Here is a 27,421-nt window from a genome sequence, read left to right as displayed (position 1 = left end):
TTATTCTTGAGTCCATGAAAACCCATCAAACCACAAAGTGGTTTCCACAGCTGGAGGCTGGAGGGGCACCAGCCACACACACACACACACACACACACACACACACACACGTCAGACTAAGGGTAGATCCCGCAGGTACCTCCCTCAGTGCCCGCCCTCTGAGTCAGACACTACTTTAACCCTCCTCTCTTGGAGCTCTGTCTCCCTGGTGTTCCCTGTTTTGTTTCTCGAGGGGAAGACAGAAGGAGAGCTCCCTCGGGTTGCCATGAATTCTGCCACCATCAGCTGTGAGTCCCCCAGCTCCCTGGTGAGTGCTGGTCAGGGTAGCCACGGAGGGAAACAGGGAGGGGAGCTGGAGGGAGCAGCTCTGCTTCCTGACCCCTTTCCATCAGACAGGAGTGGCTCCCCCTCCTTGGCTCCCCCAGGGCCTGTTACCTCCAGTTGCCCTCACAATAGACTTTCTCTGAGTCGTGAAGTGAACCATAAAGAAAGTGATGGAATGGGGAAGAGGTGGAGGGTGGGGCCAGGTTTCCTGACAACACTCTCCTGGCTGCTGTTTGCTTCCTCTGGTTTACCAGGTGGTCTCTGGAGAGGAGTCCTTGACTGGTTTCCGGTCCCTCAGCGTTAGGCTGCGCTTTCTTTCCAAAGCTCCTTTTGAATCAAGCAAAGGGAAGCGAAAGGTGGTCAGGTTGTCATCCTTCCCACCTGACTTAGCAGGTGCCTCTTTCTCTGTTTTACACAAGAGAAACCTGAGGTCCAGATAAGTCTGGTCACAGTAACCCCACGGAGGCCTCTCTAGCTAGACTGGGAACCCTGGCCTCACCACCCTCTGAGCGGAGACCTTATGCCTTTGTCATTGCTCACTGCAGGGACCAAGGCTTCTCTCTTCAGATCCAGCCGAAGGGTTGGAGATAGGGACCACCCATGTACCTGAGTACCGGAGTTAGGTTCTTGGTTTGCTCTCTGGAGCCGAACACAGGCTTTGCCCACTCTGTTCATATTCCTGGCAAGGGCCCCTAATATTCTCCTCTGAGAAAATAATGGATCTTTAGAGAAAAAGACTTGGTCTCACCGCAGAATTATTTTTGCTATGCTTTTTAGAGATAAAAAAAGAAATATGTTGAAAATTCCATTTCCTCCTCAGGAATGTTGAGCATCTTAGAATTTGGGCTTCTTTGAGACAAATCTTTCATACAGAGCAGAGGACTTGCATGAATCTCCCTGGGGTAGTATGAACAAATGTCTACTCAGCCCACATAGGGCGCCAGCGGCAGACCCATCCCACCCAAGCAGAGCCTGTTGACCAAGAGTTTGTTTGGTTTACTTACAGGAGCATGGGTGACCCCAAAGTAGCTTTGAGTCACTACTGGAAAGTCTCACCCCATCATGAATGCTGACTTCTCTGGAGCTGTGTAGATGAGGTCCCCCTAAAGTAACTCCCATACCCTGTATTCTCTAGCCCAGGTGAGGCTGGGGGAGGATGACATACAGCCAGCAGGAGCTGCAAGAGAGAGTGGCTGGAATCTCAGGGGACGGTCTAATGACCTTCTCCAACCCATCCTTCCATGAGGGATGCCAACAGGCCCACTCTCGTCGATCTGTTTGTGTAGTCAGAACCGCCCTGATGATATGGTCATGGTTGTTGTGTTCAGAGGAACGTTCTGTAACGTTCCTCAGAGGGAGGCATTCTGTAATGTTCCTCCTCTTCCTTCAGCTTTTCCGTTCTTCCCACCCACCCCTCCAGTGATGTTCTCCAAGCGTTACGGGATGATACAGATACATGATTATTTTCTTCCATCTGTGGCTGAGTATGAGGCTATTATACAGCAAGGGTCACTTAGCCTCAGGGACTTGACAGGTTATGAATCTCTATGGTACACTTCTGACCAAAAAGGGTTTCCTTCCATGGCCAAGTGGCTCACAGTGGCAGTCATCCATTGGGTATGCACACAATGTGTAGAAACCAATTTGACAGGCATACCACATCTATTCGGCAAACCCATAGCATTTGCTGCTTCCCCATTGGGGTCCATGACTTTCCCAAAGGTTTTGTTGTTGTCGTCATCGTCGTTGTTGTATTTGTAACAACTGTGGCGCTATTGCATCAGTGAGTACATCCTGCCTGTCACTTTGGTACCATAGTGTAGAGTCTCATAGCCCAGCAAGGCTGCTGGCGGTCATCTCCCACCTCTAGCAGCCTGCATGGTGCCTTCTGGCCTCGCTAAGGCTGATCGGCAGGGAGGGATTGTGTAGCATAGTCCCATTCTGATTTCTCCACGTCCTGGAGGTAAAACACACAGTAGTGATTTACCATCTAGTTCTGGCACGCGACCAACTGCAGGGCCTGCAGCGGGACTTCCCTGGTCAACAGATTATGGCGGGGGGGGGACCTACTCTGGCACAAGGACTTTATGGCTTTTGGGGACCCACTCTGGATACCTCCATTTGAGCTCTTCCAGCATTATTTTCCTATCTACTGGGGTAGCCGCTGGAGGATTGTCTCCCTCCTCTGGTTGGGTATCATCACCATCTCACTAAACCATGACGACGCTCCTGAGAATCTCACTGTGTCTGACCTTTGACCCTGTGCGAGCTGAGTTCCCACCCTCTCTCCTTCAGGTGCCTTTGCACATCTTTCTAAGTCTGAAAAAGACTTGGAGGTCAGCAGCATGCCATCTATTTAGAGGGCGAGAGGCTCTCTGATCTACCTCCATGTCCGAGCGAGTGCCGGGAGTCAGGAGTCAACGACTAAGGGGGGCTACTGAAGGAAACTGTTGGCTAGGCCCAGTACAGCATGCAGAACAGCCCATCACCGTTGTCGGTTGTTTTCTCAGAAAATGTAGGCTACAGTGGTACCTTTGAGAGGCGCTGCTTTAGCCAGCACCCCGCAATCTCCAAGAGATGTTTGCCTTTCTCCTTCCAGAGTAGTGCCAAGGGGCTTCCCAGCATCACTCCACCGGCAGGAGGCTAGGCAAGGCTGCCTTGTGGTCTTTTCTGACCTAGTCAGGGTCAAAAGGAAAGGTCATGTTTGTATCTGCTGGGGCCCCCACAGGCTCCCTCTTTATTGATCATATCTGGCTCCTGGAAGGGCCCAGAGCTGAGCACAAAATCTCCACTTTCAGTGGAGAAATGAGAATGGAATACTCTGGGGGAAAACTTGCGTACTCCTAAGTGAAGTTCAATTTTTAAAAAAAAGTAATTTGCTTATTTATTTGCACGCACCATTCCACCGCTGTATCCACTAGCTGGGGCCCATCACCCTCGATGTTCCTGGTGGTCACCTGGGTCTAGCATCCCCCTAAGTTCTAATACCCAGCACGTTCTTAGGGGACCAATAAATCTGCAGTTCTAAGTGGGGCCTCCTGTCACTCTGCATGGTCCTCATCTCGGGTTGCACTGGCTACTCCTTTAAGAGCTCCTTCCTCCAACCCACAGAGCTCCTTCCTCCATGACAGTGAACACACTGGGGATTACAGTACGACCCCTCTGTTCCTTTGGTGATCTCTACTGGGCCTTGAAGCTGTCCAAAGGCCGGGAATCACAGCCTTTGAGTTTCTGGTAGTTTTCTCCCTAGAAACCCCAGCTTCACGCTTATCTGGCTCCATAAGCTCCTTGAGAAACCCAGCCAGTCCCCTTTTCTTGCTGTTTCTTTTTCTTACCTCTATCGATTGCTATAGCATCTCACAAGCCTAGTTTGCATCCTAGCCTAGTCACCTCGCTCCGCCGATCCCCTCCTTCTTTTGAAAAACCATGTGAAGCTCTGTGAACTCACACAAGCCTGGGACCAGTCCGAGGTCAAGGCTGAATTCTCTTCTTTCTTAATTCTCGAACTAACACAGGCTTGCGCACCCTGGTAAACTGGACGCCACTCACCACTTCTCTCCTGCTCGGTCCCTTCCCTATTATTTTTTCCTTCATCTCTTCTTTCTCCTTGTTAGATTTGTTCCCCCGGCTTGAAGTTTGTGGCTTCCAGGAAGAGCTGTTCACCACCAAACTATTTGTATTTTGCTTTCCTGTGATGGTCCAGCCAGCCAATACCGTCATCTTATCCTTCATTTTCAACTCTCCCCACCAATGTATAACCTAGCAAGGGCAATAGTGTATGCAGTTTTTGTTGATGTTTTTTTTCCTGCTATAGTTCTTCCTTACATTTTTGTTTGTTTTTTTTGTTTATATATATATATTTTCCCCGGGGCAGATGGCACAGCCTCAGTAGCATTACCGCCCACAGCAGGAGCAGGAAAACGTCTGCAGCTCCCTCTTGGTCACAGTTGGTCTGTACCTCTTCAGAAACTGCAGCGTGTTCTCTGGTCTGTCAGCCATCCTCTGGGATGTCCTTGTACTTTCTTGGCGGGCCACATTTATCAGGGTGACATGGAATAACGAGGAAGCCAGTCCCGCTGGGATTTCTCCCACTGACTTTCCACCCGGACTTCCCACTGTGCAGAAAACTCAGCCTCGGTCCATGTCTTAGGAGCTCTAGCAACTGTGGCTCCAGCAAAGAGGCACAGAACATGGAGCGGCACTAAGGCGGAGTCGTGGGGGCCACAGTGAGGAATGTGAAAATCCCAGGATACCAGCTCCAGGGAACTGGAAAGTAGGAAATCATCTAGGTCAGGCAGGCGGGACCTGAAGAGAGGAAGGAATGGGCACTTTGTGGTGCAGATGATGCCCGAGGAGGCAGAGGACCCACAGCAGTCCTCGCTGCACCAGAGCCCCTCCCCCTCTGCTCACGTGCTCCTGAGAGCCAAAGCCCCATCCCTACCCACCAGACCATAGTTACTTCCCTGCACTATGGAAGAGGAGGTGGCTTACTCTGGACAAACCCAGGAGCCTCGCTCGTTCTCAGACTCATCATCTGTGGAGTGGGGATGGGAGTAGTGGGACGAGATGGAGGTGAGACCCTAATGAAAGGGTCCATTGGAACCTCTTTGTTCATCAGAATGTCTTTTCGATGGAGTCGTTCAGTGAGACCAAAGACTAGACACTGAGCTGAGAGACGTACCTCCAGCTGGAAGGGGTGATTTGTCTGCTCACGCCATTGCGTGACATCAGGGAAGGCTTCATGAGGGACCCATCGCTCTTCCAGGCACGGCTCACAGGCTGCTCCGCATCTCATGTGCGCAGCTCCTGGTCTCCTCTGGTTTTCCTAGAATTCCACCATGTCTTGAGCTGGGACACCTGCCACATTCCTTTTGAGACCATCTCTCCAATAGCTCTGGTGTGTCACCCGGTTCTGCGTCACCCGGTTCCATAAATATCTTTAGTGCACCAGCACTTTGTGGCTGATACACAGGACTGTAAGGTACCGTGTCCCCCGCTGCTTCCATTTCCGTGCCCCGCCTCTTTGCATAGATAACTTGGGGTAGTTCACAGCAAAAGGCACACTTTCAAACAAGTGTGAACAAGATAGAAAAAGCAAAGCAAACACGGGAGGAAGAAAACAAATGTATTTGGAGAAAGGCTTATCACTGAGCTCAAAGTATTGTCTTGGTCTCCTCTTCGTACCAACCTTGCAAGTCTCAGAGATCCATGCAAGTCACAGACTCTATCACAAGAGACTAACAAGCTATATTCAGTGAGGATGTTTTCCTGCGCTCTAAGCTCCTTTTGGGTAATTTTTTAAACTGTGTGTTGGTATTTGATCTGCATGCATGTCTATGTGAGGGAGTTACAGATGTTTGTGAGCTGGAGTTGCAGATGTTTGTGAGCCGCCATGTGGGTGCTGGGAATTGATCTCGGGTCCTCTAGAAGAGCAGTCAGTGCTCTCAACCACTGAGCCATTTCTCCAGCCCCTAGGCTCTCCCTTTAAAGTGTGATTTCTGATGTCGGATCAGTTTCTCCCATGACTGATTTGAAGCAAATATGGAAGTAGTTTCTGTAACTACAAAATGGCCTGTGTGAGTATGAAGAATGTAAGTAATTCCAAGGACCTCAGATTGGCAAATGTCTTTGACTGACTCCCAGCCTGTCACTGTATTTGCTGTCCCTTCACCTTCCAGGGAGTCCCAGAGGTCCTGGAAAGAGTGTGTGGTGAATTTGCTGGCTGAATCCGCAGAACTAAAGGATTGAAGCCTGAGAGTTCATTCCCTCATAGGCTGCGCGAGGCACTCCCATGCCACACAAGCCAGAGGCTGGGAGCACCCCAGGGGTGTCCTGGAAGCTAAATGGGACAGTGGCACCTAGGGTGGTCAGTTGTGCCAGGAGTGACAGGTTACATGTGCCCAACCCTTCTCCCTTGTGTTTCTTTCTTTGAGTTCCCCTACCCGAGTAGTCAGCTGGTCTCTCGGAGGCTCTCCCTCTCTGTCTCCTCTTTCCCGCAGTTCTTTTCTCAGTGGCATGCTCCTCACAGATGCTTTCGTAACTTTGCTAAATCCTCACCAAATGCATCCAGAGGCAGTGCTTCCTCCGGCAGCTTCTCCTCTATCTCCAGTCCAGCTTTGACCCTTGAAGAAAGACAGACTTCTTCCAGGTACAACCCAAGGACCAAGCGGTGTCGGTACATCTGGACAGATATGAGATCCCGAAAGATCTCCAAATAGATAAAGGCAGAGAGTTAAAAGCAATATGCAAAACAAAGCTCACTCTTAGATGACATTCACAGTCATTCCTTGATAATATTTGCCCACCTGCTTCATCAGTTCAGCGAATGCCCACACTGCCCGAGAATGAAGCAAGACTCTTACGTTTCTGATTTAGAGCCCAATGGGAGAAGACCTGCGAACAAATGTTTTAGGTGGGAGCAAAGTAGTTCCCCAGAGCTGTACTGAGGCTAGCTCAAGAGACTCCATACCGGGAAGTATGAGGCTAGCTCAGGAGACTCCATATCGGGAAGTATGAGGCTAGCTCAGGAGACTCCATACCGGGAAGTATGAAGCTAGCTCAGGAGACTCCATACCGGGAAGTATGAAGCTAGCTCAGGAGACTCCATACCGGGAAGTATGAAGCTAGCTCAGGAGACTCCATATCGGGAAGTGTGATGCTGGTTTATGGCTCCCTCCCTCAATGTGCTGCACTGGGCTTTCCTCCTGATCGCTGGTGAGGGGCTCATGGGCACACACTAGGAAGGAGTCAGGTTGAGTATTTGCATTCTACCCCTGTGGAGGGTCTGACTTCCTGTGCCTTCAATGGCACAGAGGTGTGGCTTCCCCCTCCACATCCCCATCCTTGCCAGCCAGCACTTCCCCTAAGTTAGCGCTTTCTTGGGGAAGGTGGTTACTGCTATTACAGCAATGGGGAGCAGTGACTTCTTGGCCCCTATGAGTCATTGGCAACGTCCAGAGATATGTTGGGTTATCACAGCCAGAGGAGAGGAGGGGCCAGGGAGGGTGCTGAACATAACACAGTGCATAGGTCAGACACCTCTAGCCCCCCCCCCCACACACAGGGCACACAAAGAATTATCTAGTCCAAAGTGTCAGCAGTGCAGAGAGGTAGCGAGACCTCACTTAGGAAACAGCAGTCCCTTCTGTTGTTCTCTATTTGTAGAGATGCTTCCTAAGACTCCAGCAGAAGCCTTGCTGACACTTCAGGCAGTGCTGAACGGTATCGTTTCTCTCTATAAACACACATCTATTCGTGGTGTGTGCACGTGCGTGTACTTTCTCCTTTCCACCCTGCAATGCCATCACGTGGTATCCATGTGTCCTCCCATGCCCCGTCACATACCACTCTTGCACGCTGGGGTCCTAACTGAGAAAATAAGAGCTGCTTGACCACAAGTCCTGTGATTCAAAGGCAGTTGGTCTGATATCAGGGATAGCTACTCCGTGAGTAATCAGAAGGCAACAAGTATAGCGTGCGTATGCAGAATAAAGGATAATTCTCTTTCCAGGCAGGGTGGGAAGGTCTGTGTAGGATCCTATCCCACTGCTCAAAACGGCGCAGTTTGAAATATAAAGCTTAGGACTGCAGAGGCGGCTCTGGGGCTAAGAGTTACTGCTCTTGCAGAAGGACCCAAGTTCAGTTCTTGGTACCTCTGTTGGGCAGCTTCCAACCCCAGGTATTTCTAGTTCCAGGTTGACACTCTCACCTGACCTCCATGGGCATTTGTGCTCATGTGCACACACACACACACACACACGCACACACACATACACACACGCACACACACACACGCACACACACACGCACACACACACATGCACACACACACACGCACACACACATGCACACACACACACGCACACACACATGCACACACACATACACACATGCACACACATGCACACACACATACACACACGCACACACACACACACACACTTAAAAATGATAAAAATTTAAAATGTAAAGCTTATGAATGTGTTTCTTTCTGGAATTTTCCATTTAATATTTCCAGGCTATGGCTGGCCTTGGCTAACTGAAACCTTGCAAAGATACTTCCAGTTCTTGGGGCAGGGTGTATGGGAGTCTGCTCTGTAGGGATGGCACTTTCTGGAACTGCTGAGAACAGCTACATAGTTCTTGATCTGCTGTTGTTCTCAGCTGTCCACATCTGATCAAGCTGCGAACCACCATCTCACACTTCTCTGGAGTAGAGCAGTGGATCCATTAGATAGAGAACACACAGAGCTCAGGTCCTTGATATTTTAGAAGTTCACGAAGATATTTTCATTTGTTTAGAAAAAGAAATGGAAAAGGCTAGCGGTGTAGGCCAGAGTGGAGCTGACCCAGGGGAGGCTCTGGGTTTGATCGCCAGTGTTGCTAAATAAATACTTGAATGAAAAAATTCATTTTGAAGGCATTTAGTACATGACTCACTTTTCTACTGAGATAATCCACAAGTATTTTAAATATTTTTTTCCGGGGAAGGAAGGGGCATACAGGGTCAATGCGCTTAACGCCGGTCCAGAGGTCACAAGCTGCCACTGCTCCAGGGATGTTCTCTGAGTGGGGCTGCAGGTGTGGAGAGAGACTTGGAGGAAGTGACTTCAATGACCTTGCAGGTCTGTCTTCTGCTGCCCACACTACCCTTAGGGCAGCTCTGGCTGTGCCATGGCGTAGACCCTGCACTCTGTGGTCTGACCAGGGCCTGGGGACTCCCCTGGGGACACATCAGCTAGAATGACTTGATCCGCGTGCTAGTGGCCACACCAGAGATAACGTTTCAATGGTCCTCTACCTCCAACCAGATGTCTCAATGTGAGCCACAAGCACAGGTCAGCCCTGCCATTTATGGAAGGTCATAGTGAGCACAGTAGTTAATGTTTATTGGGTGATTGCGCTGTGTCAAGCCCTGAACTGTGTGCTTTCTTTGTGCTGCAAAGTGGTTTTCTCAACCACCTAGATTTATTAATACAGATAAGAACATCGAGGCAGAAATATTATTGATTTTCCCAAAGTGAATAGGCAATGCAGTCAATAAGTCGGAATAAAAATCTATAATCCCAAGTTAGTTTTTAGTTAAATTGTGGGAATGCAGACAGACTGTTGGGTCTGGATTATTCTCTGTACACGCACCCATCTGCACTAATCTGTCATTTTCATTCAGTTCACACTGATGATGACAGAGACTTCACAACAAGCTGGGGTGATAAAGAGAAGCAAGCTTCTGACGGCTCTTCCTTGAAGTTGCCTGAGTCATAGACGAGGAGGCAGTGATACAGAGGCGTCCATTGGAGCTGGGTTCTCCATAATCTCTGTATCGTGTCCAGTTACGGTTTTCTGTGATGGCCCCCATTTGCTGTAAGGAGAGGTTTCCTTTCCAAGGGGTGGTAGCTACGCTTCTCTGTGGGTAGAAAGATAAGATTTAGAATAAAAAACTATGCTGGTCTAGTGAAATGACGGTAGTAGGTGTTGTTCGTTTGTTTGTTTTCTGATGGCCATGATCTCACTAGCCGTGGGAAGCTGGCTGGGTTTCTAGCAGCAGGCACAGTCTCCCTCCTGTGTATGGCCCTTGAGTGCAATTAGACAGCGGTTGGTTGCCACTGGCACGTGTCTGCCCCCTCTGTGGATATCTGGCCCTGCTGGTCATTGTCTTGGCTCGTCGGTGTTGATGCTGGGCACTGCGTAACCGCTTTCCTCCCATCTCAGCTTGCTTAGCATTTTCTGGAAGCATGGAGGCTAAATCGTAGGAAAGAGGCTTTCAGGTCCGATCCAGCTCAAATCATTTGAGTCCTGTGTCTTCAGCCATAGGGGCCAGGCCCACCTTCAATTCCTGAAAGGAAATCTGCCTATTTTTTGACTTTAAGGCATGCTCCTGTCTTCTTCCTGGCAAAGCTGTCTCTCTGCCAAGGCTTTGGGTCAACACCCTCCCCCACTCTCCACAGCTCAAGACTTAAGATTCTTTAACACAAATGCCTAACGTAAGGGACAAGGTGTCACTGTTCTTTCCTTCTCTGTCTCTGTATTCCTCAGCTGGCTAGCACCACTGATCCCAGTCCTAGGCCTCCTGTGTCTGGAAGGGTGTCTCGCCATGCGGCTGAAATCAGGAAGTAGAGTAGCTTTCTCCCGGAGTATCACACATGTTCTTTTCTTGTCTCCGCAGAGGGTCAGTGGTGTGCCCAGTTCCCACACCAAAGGCCAAGGCGAGAAGCAGGATGGGCAGCCGAAGGATCCTAGCAGCAGTCACCTGGCCTATGGCATCCTGGACAGCCCACCATGGTATCTCTGCATCTTCTTGGGGATCCAGGTAAGACGACCCAGCCAGAGCACCTGATCCAAGGTGGTTCTCTGTCAAACAGCTACAGATCTAATTAGTCAGCTGCCATTGCTTCCACATCCATCCCAGCTCCGTGAGCGTGTGAGGATGAGCACTGACTTTTAAAAGAAGATGCTGGACCATTCTCACTTGAGTGGGGGCAACTGGCTTGGTTAATGGTCCACTTCACTTAGGTGAGGCTCCCGAGAAGGCAGAGAGAGGCACCAGCTGAGCATCTTCCACAGGGGTGGGGCTGCCAGCGGCCTCTCTGTTTCAGCTTTCGCGAATGGCTATTCTAGGATCAAGAGGTTTATTTGATCACAGAAAGGAGCCGGCCCTGGTAGGTGGTATTCACCACGATTGCTGGACAGGCCAGAGGAAAAGGAAACACTGGTGGATTCGAGGCCTGGAGAGTGTGGTGGTTTCTACTGGTCTAGCTGGTGGCAGGCCAAAGGAGCCTGTGTAAGATGCTATCAAGGATGGGTGGGGCGGGGAAGGGAATAGTTTAAAAGTTCTGTTTGCTTAATGTGTGGGGCCCTGCATCCAGTCCACAGTCTCACCAAAAAGGGTGGTAGAAGATTAAACTTGTGTTATTTTCCAAGGGATCGTGAGAGATCATGAGAATGTGTCTTGGAATGGTCATGCTTTCTTTTCTGAAAACTCTGTCCCCTTCCTCAGAGCAGCCAAGCTGTCTTTGGCCATCAGTGGTTTGCACAAGCTGCCAGGGAGTTTAAAGTCTTTCCTGCCTCCAGTATACTCCACCCCGCATCTGTCAAAGTGCGGTGCTGGTCATATGGTTTGGATTATCCCAGAACACCCGTTGAGGGGATTAATCCGTATCTAATCCATTGGTTGACTGGTGCCTTTGAGACATAGCTCGATATGGTGACAAGAGCCGGAGCTGCCCCTTAAAGACCTGTGGCAGTTTATTTCTTGCCTGCTACCCTCCCGCTATGCCCACCTACATGACCAGGAGATGTGGAGCCCTCTATCCCTAGGAGGAGGAGAGGGAGGGAGAGAAATAGATGTGTAGAAAAGGTCGGGTTTGTGTGGGGCTGGACACTTGGTATGACTCCAAACAGAACTAGCTGCAGCCTATGAGTGAGCTGTTCCCTCAACCCAATCGGACTGACAGTTCTGAGGCCAGAGTGTGTGAAATAGTGGCTCATTCCCATGCCATATTAATTTCTATCTATCTCCGGTTTGTCTACAACCTACATCCATCTGCTTATCCCTTTGGTAGTGGAGGCTGCATGCAATGACTTCTAACCTGCTCTGAACTCTGGATCTGCTAGGTGGGACTCGATGAGTCTTTGGTCAATAGCTCCAAGCTCACACTGGAATCCTCCTTGTTCATACCCACCCTTGCTGTGGTCTTATTCTTAAGACCCCACCTTAGTCCTATTTTATCCCCCTGTCCCTATCTTAGTTTCTGTCTCAGGGCATCAGTTCCCAACACAGTGGCCTTGTGCTCACAGCCCAGTCTCTCTGGTTGGGTCGCAGCTTCTTAGGACAGAACTTTCTAGTACTCATTGCTCATTGGGATCTTCACCTGCCCCTCACTGTCAGTCTCTCGGGGACCAGGGGCGGGGTTTTCAGTCCTGGCTGTGGGTGGGCGTCCCTGGGAACGATGCGCTTCTGCCTTGGAGGATGAAGATGCAGTCGACAGCGTCCCCATACCCTCCTCCTTCTCTGTCCACAGCACTTCCTCACAGCCCTGGGGGGCCTCGTGGCTGTGCCCCTCATTCTAGCCAAGGACCTCTGCCTGCAGCATGACCCCCTGACCCAAAGCTACCTCATCAGCACCATGTTCTTCGTCGCGGGCATCTGCACCCTTTTGCAAGTGTTCTTAGGAGTCAGGTAGGTAAATTGCTCTCCATGGATTCTGCTGGCTGTGATACCAGTGAGGGTCTGCTTGGATGCTGCTGGGATGAGAGGAAGCTGGCTGGAGTGAGGAGTAAGATATGATCTAGGATGCTTGGTAAAAGGTAACAAAATTCCATTTTATATTGGGAGAAATATGTTCCTTCCTAGCTTACAAAATTAAGCTAAGAGAAATGCAGGGGACATGAGGAGCCACGGGCTCAAATGCTACAGGGCGCTCCTCTCTCTCTTTCTCGGTCTGTCTCTCGCATGTGTGTCTATGCACATGTTCGTTTGAGTCCACATGTATGTCCTGGTGCGCATGCCTATGAGTGTGTGGAGAGCCAAGCACACCTTCAGGCGTTGTGTCCCAGGAGCCATTCATTTTATGTTTTGAGGCGGGATCGCTCGGGGGTCTGGAACCCTCCAAGCAGGCAGGCCTGGCTGGCCTGGCTGGCCGTCAAGCCCCAGGGATCCACTGGCCTCTGCCTCCCAGTGCTGGGATTATAGAGCACCCCACTACACCTGGATTGTTTTGGGGGGAAGGGGACTGAATTCAGATCTTTATGTTTGTGTAGGAAGCACACTTTGGATTGAGCCGTCTCCTCCGCCCTTGCAGCTCTCTGTTTGCCAGTCTCAAATGTTTGTGAGGTCCTTGATAAGGATAAACCAATGAGGACTCAGACACTCCATGGGTCGATGTTAGAGAGTTGTAAATCAAACTGACACACTGTGCGCTGAACTATGAACCCATCGTCCTATTTTGAAGGCCCGAGTTGAACTGAGGCCTCTCTGACTACAGCTCAGGGTGGACCCTGGCAGTGTGGTCCAGCCTCCAGGCCGTGGCCTTCTTCCTTCTCTTCCAACCCCCGTCTTTGGTCCAGATCACAAACGGTCTCCCACGCATGAAAGGGGACGCTCTGGCCTGTACATCTGTGTTCCACCTGGAGAGAACAGAGTCCCCTAATAGCTACCCCCGCCATCTTTAGGCCTGGGGTTCACAGCTTCTCACCGCTAGCTTTCAGGAGGCGGGCCTGGGAGAGCGAGGCAAACTCAGGGAGAGGCAGAGAATCTTGGGAGACCTGGGGAGCGGTGATGGAACTGGCCTGAGTCCAAATGCGATACTTTTGGACTAGGAGTGGAGGGCGGGAGCTGTGAGTCTGAAACCTGGAGAACCAGGTACACAGGGACAGTGGAGGCCTAAGAAGATGGACATCCCAGCCTAAGGGAAGAGAAAGAACCAGTTCACCTTCCCGTTGTCTTTTTGTTCTGTTTCGAGGAAACAGTGTCTGTGAGGAGCAGTGTCGTTGCTGCTGAGCGATCGCCAGGCTTTTCTGGAAACACCCTCATAGATGCACTCTGACGACTAACTATCTGGCCATCCCTAACTCAATCAAATCGATACATTAAATTAAATTACTAGACATCTCTAAGGCTCAGGGACCATTATAAAAGAGGGGCCTGCAAGTATGTGGGAGCTGGAAGACAGAAGGGCTGTGAATCTCATTCTCGAGACTCCACAGGGCCATCACAGGCACGTGCTCACAATAACTGTTCTTTCCTGAACCGTTCATGCAAGACTGGTGGAGGGGCTAGCAGGGATTTACCCTCTACTGCTGAACTATTGACTCTGGGTAGCTTGTGGGAGAGGGCAGTCATTGTCTCCAGTTGTATATCCACTGCAGAGTCCACCAGGCTCCAGTGGGTAGCTCCAAAGATAGGCATCCCTAGTTCAGTTTAGCGGACCCCAACTCAAGCCAAGAGACGTGGACGTGAAAGAGGTTTGCAGGAAAGGGCGGGGTCTTGACTGCCACAATATGGAGGGCAGGGATTGTAAGTTACTGTCTGGGAATGCCTCTCTTCGGAACCTTTCCTTTTCTGTACTCCTCCTTCGGCCAAACCCATTGTATCCAGTGCTCCCGCCTTTGATATTTTCTTAGCACCTGGTCCTGAGAACAGATAGCCAGTTTTGAACAGCCTGATGCTGCTATCGTTTTTGGTGTCATCTTTAGGAAAGGGCACAGGAAATTATGAATACAAAATTATGTAGAAACAAGAATACTTACAGGAAAAAGTAATCTACAACAGCAAATCACAAAATTCATCTTATTTTTTTATATTTATTTATTTTTAGTAACATTATTTTTGTACATGCATGGAGGCGTGTGTGTCTGTGAGCATACATGTGCCGGTTAGAAAAGGATGCTGGGTATCTTCTTTGGTCTACCTTATTTTTAAAGACAAGGTCTCCTTCTGAACCCAAAGCCCCCCATTTTGGCTAGGCTCGCTGCCTGGCATTCCCAGGTCTGTCTGTTTCTGTTCCTTCATTGCTGGGGTTACAGATGAGGATGAAACTGCTGTCTGCGTCTTTACAACGTAGTGAATTGAATGTGGGGGACTTCTCCAAGCCCCCAACGTAGTGAATTGAATGTGGGGGACTTCTCCAAGCCCCCAACGTAGTGAATTGAATGTGGGGGACTTCTCCAAGCCCCCAACGTAGTGAATTGAATGTGGGGGACTTCCCCAAGCCCCCAACACAAAGTCAGGACTAGAATTCAGGCCGCAAGTGTCCACACCCAAGGCTCTTTCACAATCAAAATGATGGTTTAGTTTTGGGGTGATTTGTCATTTTCTCTTCCCTCTTCTGTCACCATCTCTGTGAGCTTGCATTTTCCCCAAAAGTACAATGAAGAAGCCAAAAACTTACCAAATTGATTGTAGTCTACATTTTAGGGCCCTGAACCCAGACTCCTGCCCCTGCCAGGGTTGGCCCTGGGACTAAGAAGCCACAGTAGTCACATACCAGAGACCTGATGTCCCTGGCTGGGTAGGAGCCGCCTCTCACCCTGCCCATGGAGAGTTACTTGCCCTTATGATTGGAGCAGCCCACTCCCCCAAGGTTCTGAAGCTGTTCATTTTTTAAGGAAAGTTTGTAACTGTGCCTCCTTTCAAAGTTTATTTTTGTCAATTTCATTCATGTTTATATTGCATTTTGATTATTGTCACCGCTCTCTTGTTCTCCCATCTCCTGACCCACTCACTACTCCTAGCTAATCTCCTCTTATATTTTCCTCCTTTTTCTTTTTCTTCTTCTTTTCTTCTTTTTTGGTTTTGTTTATTTATTTGTTTTTTTTTGTCCCAACCAGTTTCCTCCCCCAGTTCCTTCCCACCTCCCCTTCATCAGGGCTGCTTACAGAGCACAAGTGAGCACTCACTTGCAGCAGCATGGATGCCTTGCCAGCCACTCAACCACTGAAGAAAACATCCCCCCCGACCCGCAACCTTAGTTACCAGCAGCTCCTCCAGGAGTCATTGGGGCCCTGTGAGTCCCTGCCCCATCCACGGCAGAATGCTGGCAGGACCAAAACTTGTGCAGTACCAAACTTGCTGCTGTAAGGTCGTGGTGCCACGGCTCTGTCCCGGCTACTGACAGCATGCTCCAAAGGTCCCTCTAGCCTGGACAGTCATTCTGTCTCTCCTCCTGCATGACCTTCCCTGCTCCTTGAAGTGAGTGATGGGATGAGGACTCTAATAGCCCCTTATTCTCAGCATTTCCATCAGTTATGAATCAGCAGTCACCCCTCACCCACCATGACGAGAAGCTTTTCTGGGGAAAGCTGAGAGCGACCCTAATCTATGGGCATACATATAAATATTGAGAAGGCAGTTTGATGGGAACATCACATCCCTTTGATGCCATGAATTATAATCAGGGAAAAGCTTAAGGTTCAAATTCCAGTCGTGGCTTTAGCTGTGGGAATGGAAAATCACTTGCCTTCACTAACTCTGGAATTTTCTTATTTGCACAATGAAACAATTGATTTGATAATATCCCAAAGTCTCTTTCATTTCTGATATTAGGACAGTAGAACAGGTATATCTCGACTGGTTACAGGAATAAGTGAACCTGGTAGCTTAGCTATCTAGGTGTTCTTTACACTAATAATAATGAGTCAGGGCTCAAGGGATTCAATGAATTCATATCCCAGGAAATAAAATTAAGAAGTAGATCATGCTGGCATCATCGGACTATGTGGGAGTAGACAAGCTGAGCTTGGCCCCACCCATGGAAATGCGTTTCCCGCTCAGGTCCTCGTGAGTTACTGTCCGGGAATCGGAGGCTTTGATAATGAGTTTAGGACTGAATCAAAGGCCAAATAGATCGGGTTAATCTGCTGGTCAGTGATAATGCAGTAAGATTTCGGGAAAACAAGTCAAACCTAGTTACGAAATGGTCAAAGAATTCCAAGAGTCTGTGCCGGCTACACCTGACCTGAGAGCTGGGAAGGACTTTCCCAGTGTGGGGAGGGCTGGCGGCTGTAACCCTTGACAACCCTCGCAGCAGCAGCGTCTGTAGCTTGACTCTGGGGCTCTCCCGTGTGCTCCTTGACTGACTGAAACTCACTGGGGTTGTAAAATGAGATAAACCATTCATTTCAAAACAGTATTGTTGCGTTTAATCTCTGGAGGAAGTAAAAGGTCGTCTGTGTGGTGCTTCAGATTTAACCCTGCCTGTGGCGCTGCTGTAATTTTAACCTGGGGATTTCTGCGGGGGTGGGGGTGGGGTTCAGGCAATCCCTCTCTCTTTTATCTTGGAATGCCACAAAAGGAGAAACCATTCCTGTGCCTCAGTGCTTCTGACTCTTCACCCAGCCATGCTCCAGGGACTCTCTCGTCCATGCCTTGATGCAGCTCTGTTCCTGTCCTTGGTTCTGTTACAAAGTTGTTAGCATCAGACCCTGCAGCCCTGGCAACCGAGGCCCACCCACCCATCCTCAGTAGGTCAACTAGTCAGACTGAAAAAAACAGATAAAAGATAGTCATTCCACGTAACTACGTTGGAAAAAGGGAAAGAGCCCCAGTGACACTGTCCCCTTGGGAACTCCAGCCTCCGGGACCTGACACGAGGTTTAAGTTAGAGATAAGAGGCAGGAATAACTAAGCATGCCCGGCCAAGGCGTGGTTCTGCCCATCACTGACCCATCTTCGGCTCAGCTCCAGTCTCTCCTACAGGGTGGTCTGGCAAATTGTCAGAGCTGTGGGAACTCTCTCTGGAAGATGCGTTCTTCTTTGAACTGGTGCCAAGGCGGCAGCCCTTTTCTCCTCCCAGCAAGAGACTCCAGGGCACATTCCAACCTCTTGGGGTCCACTGGTCCAACAGTTTGATATCCTGGGGAAGGGTATGAGCGTCTCTAGAATATCTTCCTTCCTGCCATCCCCAGACCTCTGGCTGGAGCAGGAGCAGGGTTAACCATACAGGGGATCAGGGCAAGCCAGTGGTTGGTCACATGAGGAGGCCGCGGGGGGGGGGGGGGGGGGGAGGGGCTGGTGTGACGCAGGGGGACGGCTGAGTCTGAGCTAGCGAGCACTTGTCTGGCGGGGGGGGGGGGGGGGGGGGGGTGGTACAGGGTCACAGGAAGCCCAGGATGCCCTCATGTCTATCGCATAGCCGTGGCTCGCGTTGGACTCAGTGTAAGTGGAGACAGGAGAGTCAGGAGTCCAAAGCCAGCGGTGACCATATAACAGTTGAGGTTGGCCTAGGCTACCTGAAATCCTAATCTCACCCTAGCCCTGAAAAGAGAGAATTAAATCAGAGAATGTATACCAAGTGGTTAGCTCAGTGCCTGACACAGAATTTTTTTCCCATACTATCTATATCATTTTGCACCTAGCCCCCCCCCCCCCGATTAAAATAATTATTTAAAATGTAACTATGGCAAACAGAAATGCTTCCCTGTTGGCACACACAGCGCTTCTTAAACACCCCCACCACACCCCTGTTTAAATAAACACATCCCTCGATCGCACTTTCTAAAAGCTGCTCACTCAGGGTTCCGTAGAGTAAGTATGTTCTCGTCTTAACCATGTCCTATGGAATTGTTTCAAGTCTCCACCACTGTTACAGCGGCCGATGTAACTGATGGCCGGGAGAGTAAGCATTTCTGTAAAGACAGACCAGACAGCTGAACGCGTACTGTGGCACAGGTGGCAACCGTGACGTCGCCCGCGCGTGCTAATAAGGCTTATCTAGTTGTTAGATCAAAGGAATGTGAAGACTGAAGGTCGGTGGCTATCTAACTACGTGCCTTGGTGTTTAGCCTGCATGTACGTCTGCACTCAGGTATTGGATCCTCTGGAACTGGAGTTACAGACAGTTGTGAGCAGCCATGTGATCAGAGCACGTTATGTGAGCCTGCACACTCTAGCCTGTACTTGAGAGCAAAGAACCCTCGGCTGCTGCCTAGTGCCCACAGAGGCCGGGAGCCCGAGATTCCTTTGTGGCTGACTACGTCTGTTCACTGCTGTCTCTCAAGAGCAGTGAAAGCTCATCAGTCGAGAAGTAACAGGGTCAGGCACCCTTACGTTACAATAGAGCGGAAGGGACAGCGAGCAGGGGGGGCAGAACCAAGCCCCCGGCCCACTGCCAGCACAGTGCTGGGGATACAGTTAGGATAGCGGCTGGCGGATAGGTCATGTTGTTTATTTATTTAAAAAAGCCTTGATATACTGCCCGGGCTGGCCTGGGGCTCCTCCTGCCTCAGACTCCTAAGTTACTGGTACGCACCACCATGACTGACCGCAGCTGGCTTCAAGAAGACAAACAGGCTTCCCCTCCCATGGAGGGATGGTGGTGCAGATTTTCCTTCTATTCTTCTAGGCGCAGGAAGACGCTCTCACTCTCCTTAGCTGGTTGTCCAGGTATTTGCCTCAACTCTCTAAATGATCCACCTTAGGCATTACTGACTGGGATGTCTCCTAAGACATCTGCTGTCGCGACGCCATGTTTATCTCACAGGAAGGACCGTTTCCGGAACGGAGACTTCAGAATTCTGCCATTTACCTCTACGTGTGTGGGCTCTGTTTCCCAGGGGCTGGCCGGGCCGTTCCTGCTCACCATCTGCTTTTCTACTCCATCCTCTTTAGCCTTGGGACTTATGCCCCTAAAGTATTTTCCTGTCAAGTTAGTGGTTTCAAGAGGGGCAATTTCATTCATAAGTCAATGTTTTCCTTAATTTTTAATCAGAAATTTAATTTATATATTATCTAAATATATATTGAGAACATTAAACTTTTATCTCTATTACTGTAAACATTTATGTATTTTTAATTTTAAGGAAGACTTTTGTTCACTAAGGGTTTTATGTTTCTATGTTAAAATGATCACTTGTCCCCTAAACACCAGTTTTCTCAGCATTATTCATTCAATATTCATCCATTGCACCTTAGACAAAGCTCTTATTGTTATAATGGTGAAATATATTTTGTTTCATTTCTTTAAAATAAACACATAGTGGGTGGTGCCTTTAATCTCAGCACTCTGAAGGCAGAGGCAAGCGGATCTTTGTGAGTTCAAGGCCAGCCTGGTCTACAGAGTCAGTTCCAGGACAGCCAGGACAGTTTCACAGAGAAACCCTGTCTCGAAAAGCAAAAACAAGGGGCTGGAGAGATGGCTCAGTAGTTAAGAGCACTGCCTGCTCTTCTAAAGGTCCTGAGTTCAATTCCCAGCAACCACATGGTGGCTCACAACCATCTGTAATGGGGTCTGGTGCCCTCTTCTGGCCTGAAGGCATACTTGCAGAAAGAATACTGTATACACAATAAATATATCTTTAAAAAAAAACAAAAATAAGTAAAATAAACACACATGTCTATGTTTCCTACTTGCCTGTACATTATATATATATAGTATATATATTGGAAATTATGTAGAATGCATAAAGAAAAAAGTAAAAATAGAACAATCAAAATTGTACTAGTCAAGTAATAACCACACCTGACATTGTATGCCATAATCTTCCCAGTTATTTATAAATACACTGCTTTTAATAGAGCCTATTATCCATTCATACTCATTTTTAATTTGCATTTTATTTAATTATTTATCGGGGGATGGGGAGGTGCTGTAGTGAATTTGTAGTTATCAAGAGGACAGTCCATGCTAGTCAGTTCTTTCCTTCTGTCATACAGGTCCTAGGGATCCAACTCAGGTTATCTGGCTCGGCAGCCCTTAAATTCTTATGTATCCAAGGCATTCTCTTGTTGAGCTTCCAAAATTCCAGGAGTCTTTTATATCTTCAACTAGAATCTCACTGTTTTTATTTGTGTGCATATGTGTGCGTGTGCGTGAGTGTGTGTGCGTGTGAGAGAGAGAGACAGACAGAGAGAGAGGTGACAGGCTTTTCCTGAGGAAACGTGAACAAATACCTACTCATTCCCAATAGGGGGCTGACAACAGACCAAATTATGGATGTCACTAAAGTCCAAGTTGGTTTGCCAATGGGTTTTATTGGCATTACTTACAAGGGTGTGTGTGAGGGGTTATGTACAGGAACAGAAATGACTCAAAGACAGCTGCATCACCAAAGCCCACCCCAGCACCCCAGTGTCCTTCCTAGGTGCCTCATTTGGTCTTAACCTCTTCCTGGCAGCTCAGCTGGTTTCTGCTTATTCCAGGCAGCTGTTCTGGTCTCAAAATCTTTGCCCTTTTCTGCTCTAAGAATCTCCTTTGCAGCTGACTCTGTTTACTAGGCAGGGAGGGCCCTAGTGAATCTGGTCAGATTCAGGGAGTTCTTGAAGGTATTCTTTTTTGTTGTGGTTGTTTATCTCCGTGATTAAGGCACTCCCCAGTAGGGTGGAATGTTGGAATTTCAGAGGAGACTATTTGTTACACAACACTGAGGGGAAAATGAAGCGAAATTTATTTGCTCATCATCAAGATGTCATCATTTAGGATGTGATTGAATCCGCATCCTTAGGGTTGTTCTTAGATGGGAATCTGCACATTCAGGGAGACACCAGGGGATGCTGTTGTAGTTGTGTGGTCCATTCCATGGAGCTGCATCTCAAAAGCTCTGCTGTTCCTGATGCCCATCAGGTTGGAGAGCATCCTTCAGGTGGCTCATTTGGTCTGAGGGTCTTCCAAACTTCTAGCAGTTCGGCGTGTCTCTGCTTCTTATAACAAGATGGGCCTCTGAAAGTCTTCTTTGCAGCTTGGCTTGTCTGAAAGTAACTCTTGGCAGTCTTTACTGTTTGTGTGCACTTGGGAAGGGAGGGTCCTAGTGGATTTGATCAGTGTCAGGGACTTCCTGAAGCTATTTTGAGTTGTGCACTTCCGTTCTATTGAGCAGCCTTGAAGTGGTTCACCTCTTCCCAGAACATACTGTTGCTTCACTCCCCTGTAAACGTGTCTGCTGGAACCCAGACTCCTGTCTTCATACGCGTGCAGCCAACACTTTACAGAGCATTTTAAAATTAATAACTTTGTTGCGTATTTTGTTTGGTTGGGTATGTTTCTCTTCATTGTTCTTTCCTTTAAAATTTTTTGGGAGCTGTTTAGCATCTTTGTAATGTTGACTCTTTCTCTTAAGGAACATGTGGTCTCATCTATGCAAATCATCATTGTTTTCCACCAGAGTTTTATCTTTAAAAATTACCCCGAAGTCACTTAGGAGTGTGTCCTCTTCTATATTTTATGGGCGCCCACCCCTGTTTCACTTGCTTCATACAGAAAATTCTTCTCTAAGTCTTCAGGCCACGGAAACACTTACCTTCTTGCTGTCAGACTCCACACAGGCCAAAGTCAGGCCGTGTTTTCTGTTTACTAGTCCCTGACTGGATGAGACTCGTTCAGTCACAGTGAGCATAGGACAGACAGAGTATCCTTTGCTCCTCCTGTCTAGAACACTTGGGTACTGACAGTTACTTTCCTTTCCCCTTTAGAACAGTCCCTGAGCGCTGTCTGGGATGCCTGGCTTGTTTTCTGCTAGCTTCCCGACCTGGCAGTCTCCTGTTCCAACTATTTTTTCCTCACTCTGCTGTAAAGTCACTGAGTTTATAAGTCCCCTGGACAGTGTGAGTTGACAAAAGGTCCCCCTTAATTTTTTTTTATATTTAAAACGTTGTATTTATTCTTTAGGGGAGGTGCCCCACACATCATGATGGTTCTGAGGACAGTTCGCAGGATCAGTTGTTTCCTGCCACCATGTGGGTCTCTGTGGTGTAACTCGGGTCACCGGGCTCGAAAACAGGGGTCCTTACTTGCTGCGCCATCTTGATGGCCCCGGGTCTCCCTTTCTTCATCATGGACAGCTTCCAGGACTCTTATCTTCTCTTATTAAGTGACCAAGTGGCTCAGAATTCCAAAAGTCTCAGCAGGACCCATTCCCCTTCTGTCTCATGAGCTGAGACTCTCGGTCCTGAGGAACATAGACTGGGTGGGCCCTGGGCTTCTGTGTCAGCATCATATGGAGCCTTATATGACTTCCTGGATCCTCCTACAGATGTGTGGAAAGGTCGGGACCTCTTAGGGTTCCGGAGGTTCTAACAGAACTGTACACGATAGACATATTAGTGATAGGAAATCAAGAGAGGCTGGCAGAGGGGGCAGGGAGGGAGGGAGGGAGGAGGGAGGGAGGCAGAAAGGGAGTGGGGAAGACAGTGGCCTCTTGCTTGTTTCTCATAGATGTGTGTCATCTTGGACTTACGATAGATCATAAGTGAGGTCACCTGTGAAGTTCTGGTTTGCAGGATACAGCACATGTCAGATAACCAGGGACCATCCTTATCAATGATGGAGTCACACCTGAACTTCGGTTTTCGTCTTAGGGTACTGCATAAAGTGTTTGTATTTTTCTCCATTCTTTGGGTGTCCCAACAATGTGTGGAAGAGACATATTTGCATGTTTGCTCGCTCTCCAGGTTATCTCACGAGCAACCTATCTCCTTCATCATCCCAGCTCGCCCTGTCTCTTCCCAGGCTCTGCCCATCCTTGTCGTCACCAATACTTGCTTGTGTCTCACTTCCTCATACTTCCTCTCTCTGGAATGGAAACAAGGAGAAACCCCTAGGAGCACTGTGAAGGAGAAGAAAACTCCAGGTCTCTATGAGTCACTGTAGGTGAGGTGGGGATACAGCCTGAACACCAGGGCCAGGCCCCGAGCCCACCCAAGACCTGGTCTGTCTGGTTTGTTCCTCTTCCGTGTGAAACTAGCAGCCATGATGATGCATGAGCTTGAGCTACACAGTCTGCAAACACCTGATTTCCTCCACGCCACTTGAAGCGAGTGTAAGCGCTTAGTCCTATTGGACAGAAGGGCAAGCTTAGGTACAAAGAGATGAAGTGACTTGTTTGTTTTCCACTGAACCTTGTTTGCTAAGTGTCACCGGTTGCTCTGGTTGCCACAGCAAAATGCCACAGACTGAGCGATTAAACACTTGTCAGCAGAGAGCTCAAAGGGAATGAGAGAATTTATTTTTGAAACAAATGGTCAATCATCCGTTGCAGAGTAACACTCTAATTTGGAAACGGTTTCATGAAGCTTTTATAGTTATACAACAGAAGCAATTACAGGCTGTGTAGTAAGCATAACACTGTGATACTTTAAGGGATGTTGTAGCAAGAGAAAGACGTGATTGACTTTGCTTAGGAAACAGGCTATGGCACTTAGAAATGGCAGGGGGTGGGAGTGTAGCTGGGCTGGTAAAGTGCTTGCATAGCATCCTGGGAGTCCTAGGTTCAATCCCTACATACATTCCTGGAACACTAACACTTAAGAAGTGGAGACGACGACGGGGGGTGGGGGGGGGTGTGTGTCGGTAGTTCAAGGTCATCCTCAGCTATATGAGTTTGAGGTTGGAGTGAGGAAGAGTCATCGAGAGTGGAGACGGGGGGGGGGGGGTCGGAAGTTCAAGGTCATCCTTAGCTACATGAGTTTGAGGTTGGAGTGAGGAAGAGTCATCGAGAGTGGAGACGGGGGGGGGGGGGTTGGAAGTTCAAGGTCATCCTTAGCTACATGAGTTTGAGGTTGGAGTGAGGAAGAGTCATCGAGAGTGAAAGCACACTTGTTCTCTTGTCTCTGGTGTGGTGGGTACCATGTTGAGCATGGCAGGATGCTTACAAACCTGCCACCTCAGCTTCCTGTATTCCACAGGAGCTAGAGGGCAGAAACTGACAGAGGAGATTTAATCTATTTGCACTTTGATTAACCCAGGGAGAGGGTTTCTTCCCCGCCATGCAAAGACTAGAACATACGTTACTTTAGCTGTGGGACAGGGTAACTAGCCCTTCGAGGGGTGAAGGCTGAGGCCCAGAATGTCCCCATTATCTTTCACAGAGACAAGTTTTTATTCAAATTCAGGTGAGGAAGAAAATAGGCTTTTAAATATCATCCGTTCTTTAAAATATTTAGTTTTGGGGCTGGAGAGATGGCTCAGCGGTTTAGGGCACTGACTGTTTTTCCAAGGACCTGGGTTCAATTCCCAGCACCCACATGGCAGCTCACAACAGTCTGTAACTCCAGTTCCAGAGGATCCAACACCCTCACACAGACAGAAGCTCTTCAGAAGTCAATCCACATCCGCAACACTGTCCCTCAGAGTACGCAGACACGGTAGGCAGCGTGAGCCATCCTACACGGGTGCAGGGACTAAATTAGGCCCTCTGGAGAGCAGCAGGTGCCTATAACCCCTGAGTTGTCTTTCCAGCCCAGAAAACACTTTTTAAAATGAAGATGAGGGCCATCAAAATGGCTCAGTGGGTAAAGGCACTTGCCCACTAAGCCTGATGACCCGAGTTCAATCCCTAGGACCCACGTGATAGGCGAGAGTTGACTTCTGCTGTTGCTCTCTGGTCACCACACATGCATACGCACACACAAACAAATAAAAGGTAAAAATTGAAAACAAAGGCAGATACAATGCATTGAAGAAAATATGTATGTCACTCGAATGCTGCCTCCTTTTGCTGTTCTTCACCAGCAGGCCAGGCTTACCTACGCTTCGTCATCACTGGACATTGGAATTTGGGGGCACAGAGGACTCCCCAAACTTGAATGCAGCTGTCACTGTAACCTATTGAATCTGGGCACTTTTGTGGGGGTGCACTTAGGTTTGGGGGATGTGCAGGTACATGTCTGTGGATGTAGAGGCCAGAGAACTGTCCTGAGTGTGGATTCTTAAGCAAGAATCGTCAGAACTGGATTTTGGCAATATCGGAATTCCGCAATGATGTAACAGTAAAAATGGCCATGAAATGACACGACCGAATGCCCGTCTTCAGTGGCCTCCTGGGATGCCTAGTGGCTGTTTGTGAGAGCTTTATCACACACCTACAAAATGAGAAGAAACCAAAGCGATCTTTTTAACATGCTGCAGGTCTTTGGCGGTGGCAGTTTCAGCATTTGAGGGACTCCAGCTCCCCTGGGTCCCGGTGATAATGACACGGCCAGGACCCAGGAGGGACCCACTCCCATACAGATTGTTTGTAAGCGCAATTAGAGTATTTATAGGGACCAGAGGGGGCGAGTTCTTATGAATCGTCACTCTGTGGGGTCAGGGCGGCATGTACACAGAGAAAGGACAGCAAAGAGTAGAGCCGGCTCCTCTTGGTCTGTAGGGACAAGCGACAAAACCCCAGTGGACATTTGGAACTGCACTTTATACTGACCTCTGCAATGCACTGTTCTCTCCAAACGTGCCAGTGAGGGAGCTGACTTATGAATAGGCACCGTAGGTGATTGGCATGATGTCCAGTAATAAAATAGAATTGAGATAAGTATGATAATAATTATCATGATAGTATCGTGATAATTTCTTTTGAAAGACGAGACAAATAGAAATGTTCTCAGAGTACATTGGCCCACATGTGACTGGAACCACGTGGAAAACAAGACCACGGATAAGGGCGGATGACTGTACAAGTGGGTGTTGCCTCTCCATCACGGCTCTGACTCTTATGCCTGCCGCATGGCAAGTCCTCAGTGAGCATTTGATGACTGAGGTGCGGGATTGCGGCTGAGTAGCCGACTGTGAGTTCTCTATCATGTGTCATACGCTGTACTCTTGCCCTCCATACAACAGTGTGTGCCGTGCTGGCCCCTTTCTGTCCTGATGCTCGGCTTTAGGACTCTAAAATGAAGACAGTTGCACAGCGACATTCACACACAAACATTAACACGCCATTCATGTGTTTCAACCCTCTCTGCACTAGGCCATCTTTTTTACTTTGGGGCTTTCTGGCGAGATTTTTTGAGTCTAAACTTTAGCTGCATGTTGGCCCTGCCCAAAGGTGACGAGCAATAGTGGATCTGTTTGCTTTGCAGGGATGCGGAAACCAAGTTTGAGTTCCAGAACCCACATAAACAATAATTAAAAAAAAAAAACTGTGACGTTGGGCACTTGTAGTTCCAGAGCTGAGGAGACAGAGACAGGTAGATGGTGCCTAAGGAACCACACTCAGGACAGTCCTCTGGCCTCAACATCCACAGACATATACCTGTACACCCCCCAAACCTAAATGCACCCCCACAAAACTGCACAGATTCAATAGGTTACAGTGACAGCTGCATTCAAATTTGGGGAGTCCTCTGTGTCCCCAGATTCCAATGTCCAGTGATGACGAAGCATAGGTGAGCCTGGCCTGCTGGTGAATCAGTTGTTGGAGGCCGCTTACCGCATGGGCTTCCGTGTGGACTGAGTTCGTTGTCACGGATGTCAGAGGATCCCGAGGTGGCACATCTGAGAACGGCCCTCAAGCCTGTTGTGATAAGGAGCCTGAGGCAGAGGCCTGAGGTTGCCTGGGGTTCACAGGAGCCCAAAGGAATCCAGCAACCTAGTTTTGGGGCTGCATAGCTCCCACCAGTGTGGAAATAATTTGTTGGGGACTTGAGATGGAGAATAGCATGCTGGGAACTGTGGGGGTGGGGTCAGTGGAGGATGCTCTGGGCCTGGGGTGGAGAGCGGTAGCTGCTGTGTTCTCCAGGTCCCGTGCTGGCTTCAACAGTGTTCAGAGCCTCATCCTTTCCTCCTGGCAGGGTCTGCATGTCTCCTCCCCTCCCCACTGCTGCCTCTTGTCCGAACTCGCACAGGCTCCATGGATTAGTCATAGAGTTCCGTGCGACTGAAGGAGCAGGGGCCCT

General features: G+C 49.0%; 1 protein-coding gene across 1 annotated transcript in view; it reads left to right on the top strand.

The window, feature by feature from the left end:
* The first annotated feature begins 215 nt into the window (after nucleotides 1–215).
* LOC142838290 (solute carrier family 23 member 1-like) overlaps nucleotides 216–27,421 on the top strand; it is a 40,635-nt gene continuing 13,429 nt past the window's right edge. Inside the window, exons 1-3 of the mRNA XM_075953645.1 lie at nucleotides 216–307; nucleotides 10,490–10,633; nucleotides 12,345–12,502. Coding sequence (XP_075809760.1) covers nucleotides 266–307; nucleotides 10,490–10,633; nucleotides 12,345–12,502 — 344 coding nt within the window. The 5' untranslated portion in view covers nucleotides 216–265. The remainder of the gene's footprint in view (nucleotides 308–10,489; nucleotides 10,634–12,344; nucleotides 12,503–27,421) is intronic.

Source organism: Microtus pennsylvanicus, chromosome 19 (assembly GCF_037038515.1).
Source record: "Microtus pennsylvanicus isolate mMicPen1 chromosome 19, mMicPen1.hap1, whole genome shotgun sequence".
NCBI lineage: Eukaryota > Metazoa > Chordata > Mammalia > Rodentia > Cricetidae > Microtus > Microtus pennsylvanicus.
Note: the sequence above shows the minus strand (reverse complement) of the source record. Positions and strands in the feature narration are given on the sequence as shown.